The 25,096-nt window shown below is 34.5% G+C and overlaps 1 protein-coding gene and 1 long non-coding RNA gene across 2 annotated transcripts in view; one reads left to right on the plus strand and one right to left on the minus strand.

The window, feature by feature from the left end:
- The window catches only part of LOC146721459 (uncharacterized), a 226,235-nt gene that overhangs the window by 98,642 nt on the left and 102,497 nt on the right, over positions 1 to 25,096 (plus strand). The window lies entirely within an intron of this gene.
- LOC114930043 (uncharacterized) overlaps positions 351 to 25,096 on the minus strand; it is a 97,032-nt gene continuing 72,286 nt past the window's right edge. Inside the window, exons 4-6 of the mRNA XM_029301780.2 lie at positions 24,206 to 24,339; positions 16,704 to 16,944; positions 351 to 1,303 (exon numbers count right to left, since the gene is read on the minus strand). Of these exons, the coding sequence (XP_029157613.2) occupies positions 1,134 to 1,303; positions 16,704 to 16,944; positions 24,206 to 24,339 (545 nt within the window). The 3' untranslated portion in view covers positions 351 to 1,133. The remainder of the gene's footprint in view (positions 1,304 to 16,703; positions 16,945 to 24,205; positions 24,340 to 25,096) is intronic.

The following is a 25,096-nucleotide window of genomic DNA, read 5'->3' on the forward strand; positions in this document are numbered from 1 at the left end:
CTTAAAAGCACACGAATTTGAAATTATTCCGGTTTACTTTACTCTCCGATTGTGAGTGTTTATACGGCGAGCAAAATATATACATACATACGAATACTAAATCTTTAATGAAAGTGCTGCAGCAGATGTATGTATAGGCCAATGAGATGATCGTTACAAGAAAAGATAAATACACAACGGAGATAATGTAGCTAGATAATAAGATGCACTTACCTCGCGAGTTTGAATTTATCTTCTATTCTAGGATGGAAAAGGGGATTCTGCTGTGTAAATATTAAAAATGTAATAAGAAAGTAAATTAGGTAAAATACGCAGTTATGCGAGTTAAGTAAGGCAGGAAATCTCGTATGTACAGTTCGTATTATAATTTATTACAATTTGTACAGATTACAAATCGGTACCTATCGTGATGCATTTTCTGTCAGACATCATAAAAGGAGCGAATATTGAGCAGAACGCCGCTCGTTACTGCGCTAACGTTATTTTATATATATATATATGTATATATATATATATATATATATATATATATATGTATATCTCAGTTATTATAATTACCCCTGTATATAATCTATATTTGACACTTTGTGAACACTCCGATCACTAATCAATATCGCATTTATGTTTTCGTCGGAGAATTCAAATGAAAACGTGAACGAAAGTCGAACCTCCATCGTTTTTCTTTCTTCGAAACATCTGTCGTATGCTTTAATCACAAAAATGCAGCTGATCTCTTATAGCTTGGTTAACGATTTCACGTTCACTTCGTTGCTTTAGAGTCGCGGTAGGTTGATTTTCGTCTACACCTCGGACATTACCTCATCACTGCCGTTCGTTTTTTTCCCTTCTTCGTTTTTACAGCGATCAACAATTTACATCGAAAGACAACACGTTCAAAAGTAAACGGTATACGAGTTATGGATAATCTTGCGATCGATTCGCTTATAGCGTAACGCCAATCTTCTCCGTGTTTCGTAGGCTCCTCGAGAGAATAAAAATCATCGTTATTCGACTATCTATTCTATACATAGTAACATACATAACTGGAAGCCCTAGACTACTAGGTTTTACATGGACGATGTGTAATCGGATCAGACAGTGGCAGCGATATCTTCATGGAGGGTGCTCGCGAGCTACCTGCTAACTGTCGGCTCGTTCCTCGACAGTACATACGTTATCGGGGGTACCGTCATCGTCAGCGATGTCATCATCAGGAACAGGGTAGCCGCCGCGACGGCTATTATTATCGCCGCACCGCGATTACCATTCCAGGGCCAATTCTGTCCGGCGCATCCGTTCGCTCCTGCTCAACAGAAAGTAGTCGCATGTTAACGAACCGCGGAAGGGTAATGAAATTTTATGGAACGTGTCGGCGTGTTCTCTCTTCTCTCTCTCTTTCTCTCTTGTGCGCGCGTGCCGTTCTCGCGAATAATAGAAACGATGTCCCGAAAGAATATACGACAAGTTTAATTATACCCGCCGATGGCACTGCATTGGTAAAAGTCGCCGTAGACTGCAAAGTCTTCTTCTTCGCTAGAACGTGCAAAATGTAAATTTGAGGACGAGCCTAAGAGAGGAGAGAAAGTTTTGCCGAACTTAAGCATCTTTTGAGAAGTTTCCTTCGCAATTAACGACCCTATGTACTGCCAACGGCTAAGTAATTTGATTCGACGTGAAACGGGCAGACAGTAATTTGAGTTGTTGATTTCGTCCATGCGCATTGTAGTAATATAGTTAAATAGCGAGAAAATATAAAAAATTCAACTTTCGTATATTCATTTTTATCATACGAATCACAATTCAATTTTTCATATTAATTGTCCAAAAGTATTAATTTATTGCATATATATTTTTATAACCATGTTATTCTGTAAATCTCGATAAAGATCAATTTTCTTATTCCGATCTTCGTGAAATCGTTATAGGACAAAAAAGATGAAACTTCTTAGAAAAATTACGAAAGTCTTGTATTAACTCGTGACTTCACGACTGATTAGATAGGTAATGTATTATACGTTTCTTTGTAAGCATGTTTAAAACGTTAACGTATTTGAACGGGGGAGTCGAAGCAAGGCGAAATTGAATGAGAGTCGAAATTGGTTCTCGCATTCAGCTTACGATTGCAAAATTCAGACCGTGATTCCGTTCCATACAAACTGGAGAACGTATTTAATTTCGCTAACCAATCCATAGAATGGCATTCGTTAATATCGAAAACCGATTTATTCCGGCTTCTCGATGGCCCTGGTGGATATTAAACGATCGATGCTGTAATTTCGAAACACCAGGGTGCTTTTTTTTTTCTCTCCGCGCGAGATCTTGAAAGCGAGTGTCCTTTGAAGAAGGTTGCCGTTATTAACCGCAACGGACGCGGATGGCTCTTTTAGAAAGTCCGCGTCGGCGGATGTCGACGGCATGAAATAAAACTTCGGTAAAACGAGGCAAGGTAAAAGAAGGAACGCGCGGCGAAGAATCGCATTAAAGGCGACGTCGCGGCTCCGCGATTAAATTTTCAAGAAAGAGGAAGAGTAGCGGGCAGCACGCTGCAGAAAGGAAGGGAAGCAAACCAGGAGGGAAAAAGCAAATTACCGGAAGGGCCGTGCCGGTCGCCCGTCGGATAACGTCGGCGGGGAAGGTGCAAAGAACCTGGGATGCAAAAAGTGCACGATAGTAATTTCCCCTAGAACGAGGAAATAATTTGAACGGTTGCGCTTGTGAAGTCTGAAACGAGCGCGAACTGTAGTTATAGCCGTTGTAATTTCGCTCTTCCTTTCCGCGGATCATAATTCAGCTATACTGCTACCTATCTACAATTTTTCAACGAGATTAACAAGTTTGCGATGTTACACTTTAATCGTCTTTACGCAACACTTAAAGTCGACTTTTTAAACAGACTTTGCTAATCAATTTACAGATAACCGAAGCGGCGAAAAGAATTATTTCGAATTATAATGGAAACGAGAAAGATTTTTTTTTTATAGGATTTAAGTTTTAGCGACTGGATTTCGAAGATAATCTCGCAATTTAAAGTTCTCACGCTTGACCCGCTACGAATTCAATTAAATGAAAATAGATACGCGATATAAACACTGCGTATGCGATACCAACTTGTCATTTCTATATTTTTATTAACAATTATATTTTCATATTTAATAGATTATTGTAGTTTTACAAGAAAAATTAAAAGAAAATTTAAAAAATACCTTTAAATAAAGATCATTTATTATAATCGTTCAAAAATTGGCTATTAAAATATCATCGACACACACACACACATATATATTAGATCTATCAATTAATATTTATTCCTATCAATTAATATTCATTTTAAAATCTGATTTTGCGAATCTGTTTTATTAATAATCGCACATTATGTTGTGACCGCACAGAACAATAGATCGAATAATTCTTTCCGCGCGTGCTTTCGTTATTGCGTAGGTGTAATAGTCATTAATTTTTACGGAACATTCGTCTTCGTCCGCTGGCGTGATAAATCTACCGACGTTCAACTACGTATTTCTACACTCATGGCCCATCGGATTAATAAACTCGTTGGGGGACAGTGCTACTTCTAGTTATGAGAGGAGAAAAAGTGGCACTTGTGAGATTAATACGTATACTTGAATAACAGGAAGTCAATTTAGCTGTATATATTTCATTATGTCAGAAGCGAGAAAATATTCCGGGAAATCCGGCTTGTCGTGAAAGAGAGCACACACGTACAACTATAGAGATTTCAAATAAAATTCTTCGCAAAACTCTTTGCACGTTATAGTCGATTTTACATTTTCTTTTAAAATGCCGTATAGATGGTCTATTTAAATTCTAAGAACTAATAGCCCATTTCCTGTTAATTAGATATTTAAATTCTTATCGCTTTAATACAAGAACCTTTTGTTATTGCACCGTTTTATATTTCGCGCACCATTATATTTTCGATTACACCTTCGAATATTACATCCCTGAGCACATATTCCTTTTATAACTTCCAACGACGATTCATGTCTGCAACAGTCTGGAGGTCTGCCAGAATTGGTCACAACATGCTATTTATTATATTTCGTTGAACAAGAGAACAACTCTCATAAGATCCCACTTGATCTCAACCTTTTTCATGCTACTGCAAGCGACATTGCAATCTGCACTATCGCTTCTTAATCCGATTAGATATCGTTTTGTATCTTTGCTGTTATGTGCTTCGTTGTTTTGTAACGAAGCACGAAATTGGTGAACGTTCTTTAAACATATCTTTTTCTCCATTTTAACAGATTTATACGAGAATTAAACTAACTGCGCAATAAAAGTGTGGAATTATTTTATTTTGTAAAATTAATAACAAAGTATTTGCAACGCTCCATTTTAATATTCTCATTTATAGTCTTTTATTTAATCTTATATATACATATATATATATTGTACAATTTACGGTAAATTTATTTAAATTTATAAATTTGTTTTTAATTCATCACGACAATACCTATTCAATATTATAGCCATGAGCGCAGTTGAAAAGTTTGTCCTAAAAAGAAAATTGGATTCTAGTGTACAACTATGTTCGTAAATGCTTCGGTTGAAGATTTACGATTCTTCGTTGTACGTACATCGACCCGTAGTTTCCTCAGGCTTTCGCCATATGTCATCGGGTCTAATAAGGACATGTATAGGGAATTAAAAATAATTTGAGTGATTCAAATACATTTTTGGAATTGTTAAATAATTTTACTGCACCGCAAATATATCAAGTCGTTTATGACACTTATATGCTTCATAGAACAAATATTATCGCACGATGCAGATGAAATTGAAAATTCTCCTTTTTAAAAATAAGAAGAGAAAACAAAGAGAGATTTAGTTAGATGTTTTTATAAAACGCGCTCGGTTTTTCTTATTTAATTTCTCTCACGAGATAGAGAGGGAGAGAGAAAGAGAGAACGAGGGTCTCTCGCAGAGATGTCATAACTTTGTTTACATTACAATAGATTAACGTTATCTTGAGAAAAAAGCGTAATGTAGAAGTTTCCACCGACTTCATCAATTCTGCTTCATGATAAAAGCATCAATTTTTAAGAACATATACTCCGGAGAAGCGTAAGTTTTCTTCGCACCCAACGAGTTATAGAGTGAACGGATATTACTTTTCTATGTTCTGAGATACAAGACAATGTCATCGCGATTTTACCCTCTGCAAATATAGTTTTTATGAATCCTATAGGAACAGAATTTCACATAAAGCGCGCATGAAATATTAATCATTACTAAATGGGTGAAAAAGAGTGGAATGCTCGGATATAATGTGCTTGTATAACTACATATATAAAATTCGCTTCTCGAAATAATTCGAAAAGTTATCGAGCGGACGCAAACTAGAAGCTTTACACTTTTAATTACGAGAATAACGATATTTTATGCACGTCACGCTCGGGAAATTATCTCTAATTAGCGATGTGGGATATGAGCGATATAATTTCTGCTTCTTCATTTAATGTATATGTACATATACCTACACACATATATGTATATATGCGCGAATAAAGAACGATTTTATATATATATATATATAAATATATATATATGGAATTTGTTTTGCCGACGTGTACATTCGATAAAGCTCACTTATCGGTTTAACTCAGGAATAATGCTTGTTCGTTTGAAAAATTACTTTGTTAACGACACGTGTCCTCTTCTCAATCGATCTCCGAAGTACTTCATTCGATGGGCTACCTTCGTTACGGTTCACTTAGCTCGTGGTAAATAGCATCTGTGTGTGCTTAACCCGTTACCCAATTAAACCGCAGACCATTGCCCCATTTAACTATTACTGCGTTATAATAGCGAATTAGATAAGCTGCAAAATTAATATTGCAGTTGCAATATGGTAAACGTTTCTACGCATCGATAGATTTAATTGTTTAATTAGTTCTCACTCTTATATTTATATTAACATTGTATTATTTATTTGAGAATTTGTATAAATGAGAAAAGTTTAAAATATACGAAAAAAATACATATATTAGAAATGATACATCAATTAATATTACGGATTAAAAATTCGCAGAAATAATGAAACAAAAATGAAAAAGGAAAATAATTATAATGCTTGCAGATATATCATTTAATACAATTCTGCATCTGCAAATAATTGTTCCTCATATACTAATCACTTCTTCATGAATTACTGTGACAATACGTCGCGAGCAAGTTTAAGAAATATCGTTCGTTATCGATAGAAAATCTCTCGGCCGGAAACAGTTGTTGACACGAGTTTTCTACGTAACAAAAGTGAATAAGCGTAGTTGTACACAAACAATCGTTGACTATATACATGTATTTTATATATATATATATATATAAAATTTTTATATATATATATATATTGTATGTACGGTGACTATTGCTTTCGGCGTGTCATCGCGTGAATTACGCGTCCATCGTCACATGTCTGCCGTGGGTACAACGCGACGCGACGGAAATCACGAAACGAAATTCGTCGTCGCATCGCATCGGCGCGTTCTCCGAGCGAGTTCGCCTAGCGATGACGTTTAGCACGTGTAGAGTCTGTGTTTGGCGGATGGCCAATTATTTGTCGGGTCGCGTCGAATCGGAAATGTCGGCTTTCGGAAGCCTGAAATTTCACCTCGAGTGCCGCAACGCCGTTCGCCTTCTCTCGAATGCGACTAAAGAGAGGGACTCGGACGCGCATCCCTCGCATCCTCCTGTCATTATATATTCTCGACGCCACGTGTGACACATTACAACGTTATATACGTATGTATGTCGCTGAATCGCTTAGGATAAACACGTATCGAAGCGCAGAAGCAACTAGGAAAGAGGTTCCTAGTAACCGGGTCGGCGAGAGAGTGAGAGGAAGACGTGATACAAACAGGACCGGTTGTTCCAACTCTTGATAAGTTTTACGCGACAAGTAGCATTTCTTTGTCTCTTTTTTTTAGAACTTATCTGAAAAGAGACGCAAATATGCTATCTATCAGGAAAAACTTACCGAGAAGTTGGAAAAATCGGCCCACAGGGGAATTAACCCTTTTATTTAGGCTGTCACTCTTCAGAATTTCATAACTATTTCAATGGCCAGGCGTAAAAGCTTTTTTCTGTCAAAAACAAGTTTTTTTCTTTGATATACGTTTGTAACTTTTGGCTGTTAGCTGAAACAAAAAGTGCATCGTATTGTTGGATTTTTTTTTTATTATTAATTTTAACAACACGCGTTATTATCACTTTAAATAAGTCTTCTTGCAACGAAATGCATCAATTTATTATAACATCTTTAAATCATAATTTTTGCATTTTGTATAGTCTGCTTTATTTATGCGTTATTAATTAAAGCTCTTTATTAATTTTTCAAATTGTTTGTGCTATCTAAATTTATGTTTTGAGACGGGTAATATATTCATTTTTCATTGTCTTAATAGAGTACATCGTATTAATAAAGATATATCCATATGAATCCTTTTTTATATAAAACATAAAATATAACGTAAGAGAGAATGATGAAAGATTTCTGACGGAATAAAGAGATAATGAAAGCGAATAAATGAAGTACTTCGTCACGAATATGTATGATCTAGTTAGTACTCGCAACATGCAACTGTCGCGAAGTATGATCATGCCAGCGGATAAAGCGAGATATATTGCATCGCATTCGCGACGAACTTACTAGTCGATTTTGGACTGTATCTATCGTTTCCTGTTTCGAAATTTGATTTCCATTTCTGATAACTCATTTCCACGTTCAATCAAGTTGCCAATTCGTGGGATACTTGAAATCGTTTCGTTCTGATTGTTAGAACATGCAGATTTCATCGTGCATCGTCACGCGGTTTATCAAATCTTTCGCATCAAATTCGATCAAATTCATGCAGTTCTTTTTTGTTGACAGCGACTTTGCAACGCGCGATTCGTGGAATTGTTTACGATTAAATTTCTTTAAATCCTTCATTAACATTATGTATATATAAAGACGTGTCATAATAATTGATAAACGTATCAATATTGAATGTTGAAAAATTTTTGAAAAGGAATTATAATGAGAATAATATATAATTGTATTAATTAGATTTTTATTCGAGAAAAATTGATCTCAATTTGACTAAAAAACTCAATAGATAAAGAAAGAAAACGTCGCAAAATTGGTATAATTTGGTACACAAATATCATACACTTCCATACACGTCGGCTTAGCGCAATTTGTAGACGATGGAATTAGACTATCGCGAATTTGCACCTGAACCGATAGTAAAGCAAGACAAAGGTTCCAGAACTGCATGAACGCAGACATTATTTGCATGCAAATGAAACATTTATGCCAGGAGAAAAAAATTCTCGCTGATTGAAACGCGGAATCGATACAATGACTAGCACTCGTATCGAAGAAAGTAATTTCGAAATACATCTCCGGAACATTTCACCGGGATCAAAAAAATAATTGTGTTCTTATGCAGAGGTATATATAATTAATCTATATTACGAGAAGAATTAATATTACTGGGAAAGAAAATATATTATTAATGATCATTTATTTTTGCCGATAGACATGAACATTATTTTCCGACGTTATTTTAACTTGTATAAATAAACATGGATCCTGATGCATATTAACATACTGTACATAATTGATAAGCCTTAATGGATTCATCATTAAAACGATTACAATTGATAATTAAATATGCAGTGTTTATTAATCAATATTAGTATGGTTATGTAAAGCATGTGTAGACATTGTAAAACACTCGATGTCCTGCAGTTCAATTTATGAAAGAAATTTTCACATATGGCTGCAGTTTAATTCAATGAAAATATGTAGAGACTTTATTAAAAAAATATATTATTTGTATTTTTTAGTATAATATAAAAATTATTTAAAAAATGGAATAACCATGAATATGATGAGGAAATAATTTTCATACGTATATGCACGAAAAATTAAAAGTTCTTTATCTTGGCGACATATAGACTATTACATGAAATATTCCGATATAAACTTATTATGCGTTAATTATAAACTCATAATGCGCAGGATGAATAGAATTTGTTTTCCGAGTTATCTTTGTGCAAATGAACAGAAAATCTAAGAGAGTTTGCGTTGAGAAACTTTCGTCGAAATAATGAGCAAGGGATCTCACCTCGTCTGTTTTCCTTCCCTTTCGTGAGAGTTGGCAAATTGAGCAACTATGGTGCTCATCGAAGCGTTTCGCATTAGCGTGCGTTTCGTCAAGGTATAATGACATGGCTATACGTTTTCGGATCTCTCTGCGATAGTTACATGTTCCTCCTATTTTATGACGCTAATTTGCAAAGTCTCAAATTTCCTTGGGATTATATTATTAATATAGATATCTTAACGCGCTTCTTCCCTCCTTATCGTCGTTATTAACATCTCTCGCTGAGAAAAAAAAAATATCTAATTCTCTCATTAAATTCACGTTTCGCTAAACTTTTCGAATTTCATCTCCCAATTTGCAGGGCGCGTACGTAACGATATTGGACTGAGAAAAAATTTCTCGCGAATGTCCAAGAAGCGAGATCCGTCCGGACGGATGGAGATGGAGCTTACGCCGCCAACTTACTAATCGAAGTGAATCTCTTCACGCGGAGAAAGAGAGAGAGAGACTTTTTTTCCCCTTTCCTCCTGTAATGCTTTTCCTTCCTCCGGCGTCCAAGTTTCGCTTCGCATTCTTCTGCCACTTCTCCGCAGCCCTTTCCTCACTTTGTAGAGACTTCGACATTCGCGCGCACGCCCGGGTGCTTACTTCTTACTATTCCGGGATACCTTCGAGAAGTGCGCGGCTACGAACTCGGTTCGCATCGATAATGCGAAACGTATATCCTACCAATGGGGTGCCGATTCCTTGCAGGAAAAGGACGAGAACGGGTTCTCGAGGAGCACGAAGAGGAGAAAAAAAAAGAAAAAGGAAAAGAAAAAGGGACGGGCTGTCTTCTTACCGGAGACGTATCGAGCTACGATTCCTTTCCAATTCTGGGGACAGGACGAATCTAAAGAGTGCCGGCAGCCGGAGATGAATATTAACGACTATCCCTGCCGGCGTTTCTCTTTCACGGAAATGATTGGACATGGATACAGCGGAATTTCTAATCTGCTCATTGTTTGTATCGTGCACTTGGAATTTCTATAGATATTCGAAATATCGAGTATATATATGTATATATATATATATATATATATATATCGGTTGATTTTCCAAGATGCAATCCTTTCTTGATTGCATAATCAAGTTCTTCGTTTCTCTTACATTTAGTTTTAGAGTAAAACAAAGATTTCTGATATATTAAATAAAGTATGGAACAAATTTGATATTGTTTGCGCAACGAAAAGGGTTTTCGTTCACAACAGTTTGCAATAGATGCTTTAAGAAATGCAGATTGATTTGATCTCTTTACTGCGTTTCTATTTATTTCAAATTCCGAGTTGATATTATATAAAGCTCTGTCCATCATATATATGTATTTCCAATAGCTTTTGCTTGATGGGATGCGCGACGGAATTTCTAATCTTCCGGTTTCACCATATTGTCATACCGCACGTGTACGTTATTATCGGTATCGATCGTAGATGGTAGACCGCTTGATTTTCGGGTTGAACAGACGGTCGATCTCAATGCGGATTATAGACTGCCATACCAATTCCATTACCGGACTGTGCAGCCGGCCATGCAAATTTTCGTGAGCCGCGAGCACAACCGGATATGCAAATTCGTGAGAAAAAAAGAAAGTACGTGCGATTGCTCGACTCGACTCGAAACTCGCTACGATTTATGAATTATGATCGCCCTGGGCATATACCCTTCTCTTATTCGAATCGTCAAACTCTTTTTGTGTTTCACCATTTTAATATTATTCGATGAAATTCATTCATTGCAATTTACAAATTTCATGTGTGTGCGTATACGCGTTTGCGAAATTGTATTTTTATTTCTATTTCTAAATTTATTTTTTCAGAGAGTTATTTTTTTTGTTGTAATTTGTATTTTGTTTATAATTAAATAATAATAGTTAACAAATATTATATTCGATGGAAATCATTTATTGTGATTTATAAATTTCATGTACTTTTCTCATTTCAAATTTATTTTTGAGAGTCATTTTTTTTTATTATAATTTGTATTTTATCAATTATAATTCAAAATTAAATTAATAATAATTGACAAATATAATTTGAATTTTAAGATTTTAGTTTAAAAGAAGCAATTATTTACAATAATGCAAATTTGATAAAAAAAAAGTAGAGTATGTAACTATATATATTATATATTTTAAATTGATAATATATTTTTATACTTTTTAATATCTTATATTTGTTGTATATATAATTCAAGAAGGCGCATTCCGTCGCGCACAATTTCCGTTATATTTACTCGTATCTTCACGGCCGAACAGTGTCAACACAGTAACTACTTCGAACTCAGATACGAGTCCACTCGTACGTACTAGACTCCAGCAAGTACACTTGCCGGAGCATTTCGGATTTGCGATATACAGTTTTGGCTAGAAGCAAGAGATATGTTTAGTAAATATTGTGGTAAGCTAAATTACTTCGTGTTTACGTATCAGAAGAGAGATACAGTAAATTTAATTGTTCTATTAATAATTAAAATTTGGCATTAAAAGAGACGTAAAATATTTGTAAAATTATTATAAAACAATTTTATGCATTTCAACAATTACGTATTTTAAATGTCATGAAATTATTTATAATATAAGAAATAAATCAATACATATTTTATCTACATATATTTTTCTCCACGAAATGAATATTGCTTATAAAAGAGCTGATATGATTTTATGGTATAATTTGTTACTCTTTTTACAAATCAAATATTTGATTAGTCAGCACACACACACATTTACCATATAATTAATAAAATTTAACATCAAAGTTTATTACTATCACTGCAATTTATGAAAAATATTGCATATTATTTAACCACGATTGTGTATCTCCGAGGCAGCAATATTATACAATATTGAATATGGCACAGTCTCGTGATAAATTTAACGGCAAATACGTCATTTTATCAGCACGAGCGAGCTAAAATCGTAGGAGTCATCATGCCGGTGATTGAAAGCTCAATAATTTGCATTAAACGAGCGAGATATCGCTCGGAATTACGCTGCTGTCCGCGATAAGTTTTTCCCTGTCTCGTGTAATCTCGTCGCGCGCGAGTATCACCACTGAACAATCAGTAACGTTATTAAGACTCGAGAGCATGGGATTTTTAATAGGTTTCTTGGCTCGTTTTGCCAACAAAAGACGACGTCGGCGTCGCCACGATGACATAAAAGAGAAACGGAGTTCGACGAACTATCGGGGGTTGAGAAGGATCCGCGAAGGATAGCGAAAGCAAACGGGGATTGTAGACTCGCGCTAAGTCCTAACGTCACGTTTACGCTCTTTTTACTGCGAAGTAATGGTATCGACGACTAAGAGTAGGCACCATCGACGCCATCGATGAAATCCCCGATCACGCCGAGAATGGCGGTGCATTTTTATCGCATCCCCCATCCGCGAATATAGCGACTTCGACCATGAAATCGGTCCTGTAATCGTGACAATGTAAACCGTAAATCGCGCTGATGATTCACTCCGTGCGAGAGAACACGTTTCGAAGAATCGTCGCTTCCGAACGAACGAAATTATTCGCTTGCTTTTGTAAATAATTTATTTTTATTAGCGCGAGCTACGCGATAGATTTTATTCAGGTCAAAAGATTTTTCATCGAATCGATATCTTCGATTAGCGGGCGAGTAGGTAAGCTCCGATTACAGATTGAATTTACGATCGATTTTTCTGGGATATTGAGATAATTTATTGAAAGTGTGTATTTCATCATCGGTATCCATCTCATTGTTGATACTTGATATTTTTTGAATATTTATTAAAAATTTATTTCTCATATAATATTATGAGAATCAATCCTGTTATTATATTCGTATGGCTATTTTCTTTTTTTTACTGAAAAAATTTCACAGACGAGGACGTTTGCGTAATATATATTTTTCAATTTGCACTTTTTGTCTCATATATATTTTTAATTATACATAAAAATTATATTTGTTAGTGAAAGAAATGCAAACTGATACTTGACGAAATATATTTCCAAAAATATCGGTCGCATGTACATACACGCACATAAATAACGCCTATACGCGACGAAACTCCCGCGGAACGTTAATAAAACCGGAGCGTTAATTGCTGAATTCCTCATTGATTAATAGCGCCGGAGGAAGGCAGGACCTAAGTGAGCCGACAATTTCAGAGACGAGAGAAATAGCTGGCCTCCTCTCTACGGAGTAGGTTTTTGTATACAGCGAAAATAATCCCGAGTCATATCGGTCGCGTTGTTCTTATTTTATTATTTAATATCCTTTGCACAAGCACGCGGATATTATTACGCGATCAAGTGACGCGCAAGCAATCGACATATTTCATTTGTGCGCCAGAGGGTTTTAATTAATACTCAAACAAGGCTCTTGGATATGTATTTTACGTAAATATGGTTCCGCAAGAGAAGTCTCGTCTGCGTTATGCGTACAAATAAGCGCTAACAGAGAGCGATCGATATCGGACGGCACGCGATTTCAATTACATTTTGTTGCCTCTTGTAATGAGGCGCAGTTTAATCATCGTTAAATTACGCGAATGAGGGATACACCGTGCACCATATCCCTGTGTTTGTATAAATTGCTGTTACCGACATTTTGTGTGATAAATGTGTACGCCACTCGCCCTGATACGATGGCACTCTTGCTATTAACGATCTTTATGGTGTCAATCAAATAGCTTGGTAACTCGGCCTTACCTCTCTTCGTCATTGATTAATGGCTCGCGGCGAAGGATCTTCAGGAAGTTTTGCGGGCTTTGTGCACGCGGGGAGGAAATATAGTGTATATAACGCAACGCTACCGTCTCGCTATAATCCCCTATTTATAAACCGCTCGGTAATTTAAAAATCTTTAGAAAAATAGTGCGGCTCTTTATCAGTCCTGAGTAAATCTCTCCTGGGAGATGGAAAAGAAGGACGCGTCAGAAAGAATATCCCGCAACTTTCCAAGATTGTCACGGTACTTTTCCGAGGGATGTTTTTAAATATATGATTATTAATTGCTAGATACATAAGGCATGTACAATATGTATATAAGAGAAAGATTTGAAATATGATTTTAATCAAGAAGTATCAATTGATATAATATAAATATTTCATAATTATTATAGGCTGGATGATTCCTTATTTGTTTTTAATATGTTTATAAATATATTTATATTATTAAATCAATTATATTTTTCTCAATTAATTATTTATTATTTTCATTCGTAAAACTATTTAGACGAAACGTTATACACTATGTTATATAAAGACTTAGAATATATTAATTTATTCTTAGTATCAAATAGAAAAATATCTCAAGTATATAATTAATGATTTAAGCAATTCTCTCCTCTATATTCTTCGAGTAGATTAATTATATAATTGAAATCTACATCAACAATATGATTTTCGAAATAATATACGATATAAATTATCCTTTTATTGCATTTATTGATCGCTATATTACGTATCGTAAAGATCATTGAGACGTGCGCAATCGCAGCGAGAGATATTCCCCATGAGTCATCCTTCTGCTTCCGAAGGGGAATGAATTTGCTTTCGCAACTTTTACGTTTACATGCGATTGCACGCGCGACGCGATTCGAAGGGTGGAAGTGGGAAGTCGGAAATAAGACACGTATTAAATCGGAGTGACAGATGAATCGCCGTGGAGTGATTCGATCGGGAAGAGACGGATGCGAGAGCATTTTCCGTAACCGGATAATGGTTATGCTTTGTCAGTTGGAACAATCGTAGCCCCTGCGATTTCTTGGCGAGCGACTGATACGAGCGCGAAGAACGCATAACTGTCGCTGGACAGCGTGATTCACGTGAAAGATTGCACATGGTTCGATACATTCATGGGGTCGCAGAGGCCATAAATGTTATTTTCGCTCTTAGCCTCTTATTACACTCGCGTTCTCTCAGAAAGAACCACCCCTCGTTGTCTGCATATCTCGCGAAACTGCATGCAACCATGGAAATCGAATATTCGTCTCGAAAATTACGATAGAGAGGAAAAGATCGTACATCGTATTTTATTAGACGACTGCAAATCAGCACTCGAGTCGCGATATCGATTATTATGCGCGTATTTCATACGTATGTGAGTTACCATTATTACTCGTTGCAATCGATAATTCTCATAAAAATATATAAATAATAATATAAATATATAAAATAATATAATAAATATATAATTAATAAATAATAAAAATATATATACTATAATAGAATAATAAATGAAATATATATATATATATATAAAATAATATAAATATATTATAATAAGTATATATATATATATGTGACAAAAAATTGATATTGTTATAGACAGAGAGAAGAAAAAAGATAGTTTGCCTCGTTAAATTTGAGATCCAACTGCACAACTCGGTTCATCGCGTTTGACGTGTGTTACTCGCGCATAGAAAGAGCATTTATACGCGCTGTGCCGTCCCATTTAGCTTGATCAACAAAGTTCGTTCAGTTCAATGGCATCGCGCGACTCGTAAGCTCACGCTTGACTACCAGTTGCAATAGATATATCGAACTAATGCTCGTTCCGGTTTCATAGCTTTGTACCGTCGAAGATAGTTGATCGCGCTGCTATCGATGCTGCATTGATTCATTGTCATGACGAAGGGCCAATATATGGCTTAGAAAGTATGCTCTCGCTGCTGTGACAGCCTTTCTGTTTACCATTGCCACTTATTTCTTTTTTAAAATATCGATCTTCGCAGAAATATGTGTGTGAGTTAAATTTTTGTTCATTGTAAATTTGATGAGTGTCATTTATTCGATTGCGATTACAGAGTATTATATATCTCAGAAACTTTAGGACAATACACAGAAAACGAGAAGTGTCTACGATCTGTCTAGTTCAGAGTCTTTAAATACTCACGTAGTTTATAGATAATTTGTATTATTATACTATATAGCTCTACTAATAATTTTTCAAATATATAATTTCCAAAATTAAATTATGACGAGATAAATAGTCGGTCTATTATAAAAATAAAAATAATTTCTTGAATATCTGATATATTTATATTTGATATTACTTAATCTAAGATAGACATTTCGATAGAATTCATCGTACGATTTTATTATTGCGTTGAAATATAAAAAGACAGAAAAAATAGTAGAACTATTAAGTATAAAAAGACAGAAAAAATAGTTCTACTATTTTTTCTATAAAAAAACATGTATTATTTTTCGAGCGACTAAAAAGGATTCTTAAATATATATAATGAAAAATAAAATTCGGCTCGTGTAAAATTAAAATAAATTATAAATTAAAAGGCCAACTTAACGAGCTAATTAATTAGGTGTTAACAATTTATTCTACGTCATGAAAATAATACAAATGATAATTAGTAAACGTTTCAACTGTACGACAGTCTTTATCAATACAAATATCGCTTTGCTAACATATCCATAAATTAAATAATTTGGAAAGACAGAACTTATATCATACATGTATTGTAAAATATATAGGCTTTTAATAAAGGATTCTTAAAGATAACAAGATTAGAATAGAGAATAGTATGTAGATATAATATTATATAATTGATAATTACTCACCACCGTACGGTGGTGATTTTACGCCGGTGATGGATGCGAGACGAGGTCTGTCCTCGGCGATGTCGATGTCCACCGATTTCCGATAAACGTCTGCGATGGAGGCCGTGCAGCGTAGGTGTAAACGTCCATTGCGAAACATGCTCTCCGTCACTTTAAAACGTATCTGCGACTTCGTAGATTGTGTGTCGTTTTCGTGAGAAACTTTGTAGTGTTGCACACTATACTGCGAATTGTCCTCGATCTAAAACAACAAGTATCACTTGAATTAATAAGACATATATTTCATCAAGATATTTTTAATAGCGTGTAAATAGACAAATCTCAACTTTTTTTTTATATTTTACTATTTTTTATATTTTTTTTATATTTAAATTATTTGTATAAATTATAAAATTAATAACGTGTCGCTATATAATTTAACTGACAAGTGACAAGTATTTAATCTTGAATAATTAATAGGTTCGCCTTAATAATATTAAAGGGAAAATTTTTTTATTATTTATTCTATATAACACAAGTATATCGAAATACCTTCCATATTATTTTGTTATATTGTATATGACAAAAAAAATTATTATTGCTGTTTGTGCTAAAAATATTACGACTATGTTGCTCTTAATGTAGATAAAGCTTATCTTTTGTTGTCTGACATAGCTGCACCTTTTGTTTCTGTATATAAGAATAAGATAAAAAATAATGGGCGGAAAGAAGCTAGAGAGATGGTGGAGTCACAGAAGTCGCTCGCCGTTATTCTTTGAGAAACAAACGTAAATGTGTATCGTATTTTAGAAACGTGATTCTATATAACACATAGTATATAAAAACACATATAGTATAAAATTTCATGGATTATAAAATTATTACATAACTTTGAAATACATGGCTTTCTCTCGAGAATTATATCTTTTTAACTCCTTACTTACATTTTTACAGATGTTGCAAGAAGCAATTTTGTCATTTTTTTTCAAAATTTTTTGAAAGCTTATTGATTTATTTTATAAAAAATCAAAGAGAGAGAGCTGCTTAAATTTTATATGAAAAATAATCGTTACACATTTCAGTTGTCCAGATATCCGGATAATCCGAATATTCGAAAAATCCGGATTTAGCTGTTGAAATCCGGATATATATATACACCCAAAGAGTCCAATAAAAATGTCAGAATGGATTTGAAATCCGAATAATATGAAATTTGAGTCAGGAAATATCCTAATAATATCAAAACTCGGGCATTATAGTATGTGTAAAGTAAAGCAGTTTATTTTTAATTTTACATCAAAGGATTTTTATGAATATTCGTGTACAACATAGAGTTCTTTTTGAAAAAGTATAATATCGATGAGCATATTAATAATATTTCATGGAAGCGAAAATATGTCGTAAAATAAAAAAATTCCAAATTACGCCCTATTTTCAAACTAGATACCCACGGTACACGTCAATGTCAACCGCGTCGTGGCAGAAATATAAATGTATGATCCGTAAATAAATGAGGAGGAGTGGGGGTGGGAAGGGCGACCTTATTTTATGTACAACCAGGATTACTTTCAAGAAGAATATATGACCGGGAGAAGAAACGAATTTGTCTTCGATCGTCCGCTACGTTACCAGAACAAGAAAACTCCCCGAGAGCTCCGAAGGCGACGTTATCATTTGTAGAACAAACAAGGACATACATCATGTCCGCGGGCGTACGGTGTCACGTGCGGATACAAGCTACATCCATAAAGCATAAAGCATAAAGCTGATGCCATCACAGATGCCATCTTCTCTCGCACCTACTTTTTCCTCTCTTCTATATGTCGTAGACTGAGAGCGCCGGCGATGGTCTCTTGCGTTTACGTGTGTAGCTTCGAGAGTCTAAAGTGCATTACGTGCAATCTTCATAACTCCGAAAGCGGGTTTTGATAATGTTACCCGGCTGGGGTGTTCCCGAAGTGAGGGATTGATTGACACGTTGATGGTACTACAGAGTTTCCGCGCGGTTTGCTTTCGTCTCATTGTCTTCGCGAATGTAATATTCTCTGCTCTGCTGTGCATATACATTTTCCACATAGCGTATACATTTCCACAATGTATTGCGGATCTTGCATTTCGCAACGCGCAGCTAGTATATTTGTCTCTGTATTTGGAAGCATATATGGGCAGAGAATTAACGTAAAATATCACGTGCAATAACTACGCGATCATGCATGTGTGACTTCGAGAACGTGTAATATTCCTGCACAATTTATATATACGTATATGGATTATTATAATTTTAAATTATATACGCACATACATACATGGAGGTATAATGGAAATTACAGCGCAGAAATAATTTATTAACGCTTTTAGACAAAGAGTTTTCAAAACTCGGGATTTTATTTTACCATGCAAAGTATCGTAAGCATTGTAAATTACCTTGCCAACTCCAATTTCTTTTTTGTTAAAAGTTGCGATATACTTTGCATTTACTGTATAATTTATATAGTTCGTGTAACAGTTCGTAACAGTTCTACGAACATTCCCAACCGATCATACAAGAGAACTTTCGAAATGGAAATCAGACGCATAAAAAACGCAATAAAAGTCCGAAAATTACGTTCGGTCTCGAATTTACGAGAATGCACGCGCTGTGTGACTAAGGATTATTTGCCCGAAATATTGGTGGATGTTTCATATGCCGGAGCAAAGCTTTCCGGTAGAGCGCAGGAAGCAAGGCGGAAATATTGGCGGCGAGAAAATATGAGCGAAAACTTGATTTGAGATAGGTGGAACCGAGGTGGAGTTTTCTTGGCAACGGATCAAGCGCATACTTATATACCTACCTATATCTCTACCTACCTACGCGGACAAATGTATGTGCTCAAGTTATATATGTATATATACGTACTCGCGTAGAGAAAAGCAAAAGACGATGGAAGAAGGGAGGATAAGCAAATGGTCAATCGATGAAAACGATTTTCTAACTCAGTGACTATTTTCTGCATTACATGGAATCGCTACTTGATAAGACTACATTTTCGAAATGGTCACGTTTAGAATGAAATTTTTTAGAAAACGAGAGATTCCCGCTCCTTATCTTCTTTAATTTCTCTAATTTCTCTCATTTCTTTTCTCTTATCGGATGCAAGTCTTTTAATTTTCTCCATCTGACAACTTCTACGGTTGTTGTCGAATTAGCATTGCACTTGACGGTATTTTGAACAGTAACACCTAATTGTTTTTAATTAATGTCCAGTGAGAAATTCAAAATTGTAATAATATTTTGCTTGAGTAAAATGCCTAGTTATAATTATTAAATAAAATTAAATTATATAAATGATTTAAAATGTAACTTGTATAAATATTTTATAATTAAATTAAATACACTATGTGTATAGGTGTGAAAAATTTTTCTACAATATCGATTTTATTTATTATATATGGAAATATATTTTATTTTTTCATAGAACAAAGAGAGAGAGCAAAGAAAATATAAAAATGCTATAATAAAATTAATATAATAAGCTTTATAATATATAAATATAACTAATTCTTGATTTTGTCTTTATATGTAACATTTACATGTCAATTTATGGCACCATTTATGCGAATTATAAATGGAAAGATATAAAGAGGCGTTTGAAGGTTGCCAAATAAGGGTCCTTGAATCGCGGATGAGTCAACGAAAAGTACGTCCGCAATAGAGGGAAAGTACCCTGTTAAGACAGCCACGGAGGAAGTTGTCAACAATAGTGGTACTTGGAACTAAGAAAAGTACGCGGTGACACATGCCATGGGAGATGGGAGAACACGAATCGAAAATAAAGAGGGGCGAAATGGCGACCCTTCTGCACTTTTCGGTTGGAATGTTTTCACTAGGGTGGGACCATTGTTTCTCTCGCCGCTGGAAATGCGAACTTTCACTTACGATCGTCGAAACGTTATCCCGTTATGTGCTCCGCGCTTTGTATTATTTCAAAAAGTCAAATAATAATAATTTACGCATTTTTTTTCAAGCATTTTTATCTAAAATTGCACGCGTTTTTCGTTATTCCGGACTAAGCTGAAAATTTCATTAAAAAATTCATGCACCAACAAAATTTTCTCGTAAATTTATAATATGCTCAAATTTTTATTGATTATTATATCATCATAGATTTATTATTGATTAACACGGATTAATATAATCTTTGTGTTCTATTGTGTTGACACCACGCAAAAGACTTCACTCTTTACATTTTTAATTTGTGGTCATGCATTATAAAAAAGCAGATTAAATGACAGCGATCAAAAGCGATAGCACAATTTACGCACAATATAGAAATAATATTGTTAAGTAATACTTGAGTGTGTACGTGTGTGTCTCTTTAATGGAAATATGCTTTTAACCATTTTCATTTTATGCTAATGAATCTTTTATTATGCGTTTATATTGTTTCGACATAAAATATCACGTTTCATAAAGAAGGTTATACATATTAGATAGTCTAATTTATTATAAAGTCAACGTTTCATCCATGCAAATGTTAAACCATTATATATATGCGTAAAAATATATGAGAGAAAGATATTTTCTATATAAAATATACACACGCAGATTACGAAAGGGAACATTATATATTAAATAAACTGCCTCCAAACAAAAATTTGAAGGCATTTTGTTTTTGCACACACATTATTTAATTATTCATAAATGATGCATTATTCTTTTATCCAATGTATAGACATACATATACACTTTTTTTATTTTAGACTATTGAAAATTCAAAGTTTAATATTATCGTGCATTTTTTAAAGAGGCGACACATTGAAATTTCTATATATATGTACAGTGATAGAAATCAAATTTAACAAGATTCGTTCGGATTCGTTCGCACGCGATCGAATATACGGATGTCTGATATGCAAATAAATCGTTATTTCGCGGCTTTCGTTAAATCAACTAAATTATTCGGTTAAATCGCTCCAGCGCCGTTTCGCCGTGCTGACGTTTTCCCAGTTTTCCACCGGCCGAAAGTGAGTTACGCCGTTTCAATCGTCAGAATGAAAAGTGTCAAAGGACGGCATAAATCTGCTCGTTGAAAAACAAAGCGCCGGGCCGCTGAAAACGAATATTCCGTGGAAAATATCGCGCGTCCTGGTTATTTAAACCAATGGTATTTTCGATGGATATTTCCGCCTGTCAAGATAAAGGTCTCGGCAATGTCGTTTTTATTTTCTTCTTTTGCCCGACCCCTCGAAGTGTTTCACTTGATTCTCGAGCTTGCACCGAGAGGCAAGTTTGCGCGCGAGTATTGCATCCATAAATGCGTCGGAAGAGCTCCTCGTTAATTACGTCGATGTGATTAAAGCTGAATTAAGTCATGAAGAGGCCGGTCTTACGCGCGAGTCTTGAAATATTGCGAGTAAAAGTACATAACTTATTAACGCAGTTAATGTCGATCTGGAGAAAATTCAACGGCGAGTTGCAATCTAGCGAGACAACATACACTTCAGGTATTTAATCGAAGCATCAAGGATGAAACTTTTCTGATCGATAGATAGGACACTCGACGATATGGAGAGAGAGAGAGAGATGAGCAACTATACGTTTAATACTTGCTCCATCTCTCTCTCTCTCTCTCTTTCTCTCTTTGTTTCTTATTTCTCTTAGTACTCTTTGGCGCTATCGTCTGACAGTGCACTCAACAGGAGGGCTCTACAGATTGCTAGTATACGAAGATTTTTTATTTGAAGATTTCTTCGGATTTATGAAACGATGAATTCGATACGTTATTGTTATCGCGAGATTTCCATCATTTAAAATCGTCATCTATAATATAATACATCCATAATATCGATAAATTATTATTAATTATAAAAGATGCAGTATCTATTTTATATCTATTTTGTATTTATTTCAATTAATATATTTTTATGCAGTTTTTATATTTCCACGTAATGCGCGTTTGCAACTAAAATAAATTGTTCGTAGATTCTTGGATATTTGTACGTTCCACATCAAATGGACTTTCGAGTGTTTTCACATGCTATGGCAAACTATATGAATAACGAATAATGATAAAGTGAGCTTGAACTCTCGTATCTATAGCGACAATTTGACCAATGACGAATGTACACGCTTTGATATGAAAGGGACCTATTTGAAAGTATAATGTTTTAGAGAAGTTATATATACATAAAACTTTTCGTACGAGAACATGTGAAAAATATATATCGATTATATATGCCGATGAAAAAACTGTGTACGATTGATTGAATACATGTGTATGTAAATAATACAAATGGTATACATATGTATTTATGTAATACATACGTGTATCAGAACATTAAAGCAGTAATTTAGTCTCGCAATTGTTATGAAGCGAAAATCAGATATATTGAATTATATGCAAAATGCTAATTTTTATATATTAATTTTGCGTACTCTTTGTAGCGTATTATTGCATTGGAAATAACTCCTCTCTCTTTGATGAACAGTTATAAATGACTAAAAATTTTAAAGCATAATTACATTGTAAAATATATATTTTGCTTTGTTTTTTATGCTACAATAAAAATTAATTTATCGCAGAAATTATTGTAGAATTAAAAGTAGAATTGTTTTATATATTTCATCAAAACATACAAAATTATGTTTGTATTTAAAAATGTACAAATATTATCCATTGATACTATAATTAATGTTAATATTTTTACATCATTTTAATTTATGTCATGCGAAATACAATGCAGATCATTAGATTAATAATCTAAAGACAAAATTCCGTCCATACGGATTTAGTTTATTAACAATCGCGCATTGGTCATACGAACGTGCACAGAATGTTTCAAAGTGACAGCAACTATAAGTAATTCAACTTTATTAAATTTCAGTATTAAATTATGACTGTAAACTAAAGATATCTCGAACAAAGTATACATATGAATACAAATTTTTAATAAGATTGTGATTCTTATAAAATTAAAAGAATTTGTTTCTTTATTTTTTCGAATTTCTGTTTTTTTGTTTTTTTTTTTTTTCATTTTTCGCTTGTTATTCATATTCATAACTCTGTTTCTGTAGTAAGATAATTTTTTTATGTAGAGCTAACTCTCCAATATAGTTACCATATTTTACAACATTTTGATTGGTTTCAACTCCACTAAAAATTCTATCTTTTAATAACTTTTCTCATTAACTTCATTATTCCTTCTTACAAGATAATTTGCATAGAAAATCGTATTACGTGCTACAAATTTGCTACGGTGCGGCGTCGCGCGCGTCGATTCTTTCGCTTAAATCCCGCGACGCTGGTACCTCGAAATTGCTGCGGTACCCGAGGAGAGAAGCCTCTAGTGAACGGTATATGGCGTAATAGAACGTGGGGATAAGGGGTCGAAACACAACACAGAATGGAATATAGGCGCGGCGGTTCGGGGTCTTCCGCGCGCTCTAATCATCCAGTAAGGTCACGTAACTACGACTACAAAGACACATACACACATATATATATAGGGTAAGATGAGGCAGGAGAGAGAGAGACGATACTTACGAGGTCTCCGTTGAGCTTCCATGTAACATTGGGGGCTGGTCGTGAGTCGCCTGAGGAACAGTTGACTCGTAGCGTCTCGCTCACCGCTATGCGCTCCTTCTCACTGCGAATCGTAGGATCCGTTTTTGGGGCGTCTAAGGCATAATAATTATGTCGTTTAGCACATACGACTGCTGCACGACGGCACTAACTCGACATCTGGCGAAACGCCAACGACGTCGAGGGCGTCACAGAAACACTTGAGCTACGACTAGCCTTCGTCGTGTTAACTATCACTGACGAGGGCTAGTAGTGCGTCCAAACGATGGATCCGACGTTGTGTCGTTGCCGCGCGTTCTGTTTAACAATTTGTAATCTACGTTATCTTTTGTGTCATGACTCGTCTCTTTTTCTTTTTTTTTTTTTATTAATTGATTTCTCGATATAATTTGTGACCGTATAAAATGGACAGTTATTTATTCAAGATATATATATTTATATATATTTTAAAATATAATTGACTTATTTGTTTAAAGTGAAAATCAAAACGATGGGAAAATGAAAGTTTTAATTTACTATGACATAATATTTATACGGGCGACAATTATTGTTGATTGTTACTCATTTTATTTCGCATCCCACTTTAAATTGCTCTCGCCGATATTTAATTTGTTATTGTTATTATTATTGATTATTATTTAAATTCAAGTGATTTAAGTAATACAGCGTTTTATATTAATCTGTTTGTTAATAATTTTATTTAGAAAAACAGAATAATTATACATAAATAAAAAAATATATTATTTTATATAATATTAAATCCTTAGTAGGTAATGTTTTGGAGTGACGAGTGACAGAACAATCAGCGTTATACACAAAGTTGCACAAGTTGTGTCATTCACGGGTCATTTC

This window comes from Nylanderia fulva, unplaced genomic scaffold (genome assembly GCF_048542155.1).
Source record: "Nylanderia fulva isolate GAGA-0341 unplaced genomic scaffold, ASM4854215v1 Scaffold47, whole genome shotgun sequence".
Lineage (NCBI taxonomy): Eukaryota > Metazoa > Arthropoda > Insecta > Hymenoptera > Formicidae > Nylanderia > Nylanderia fulva.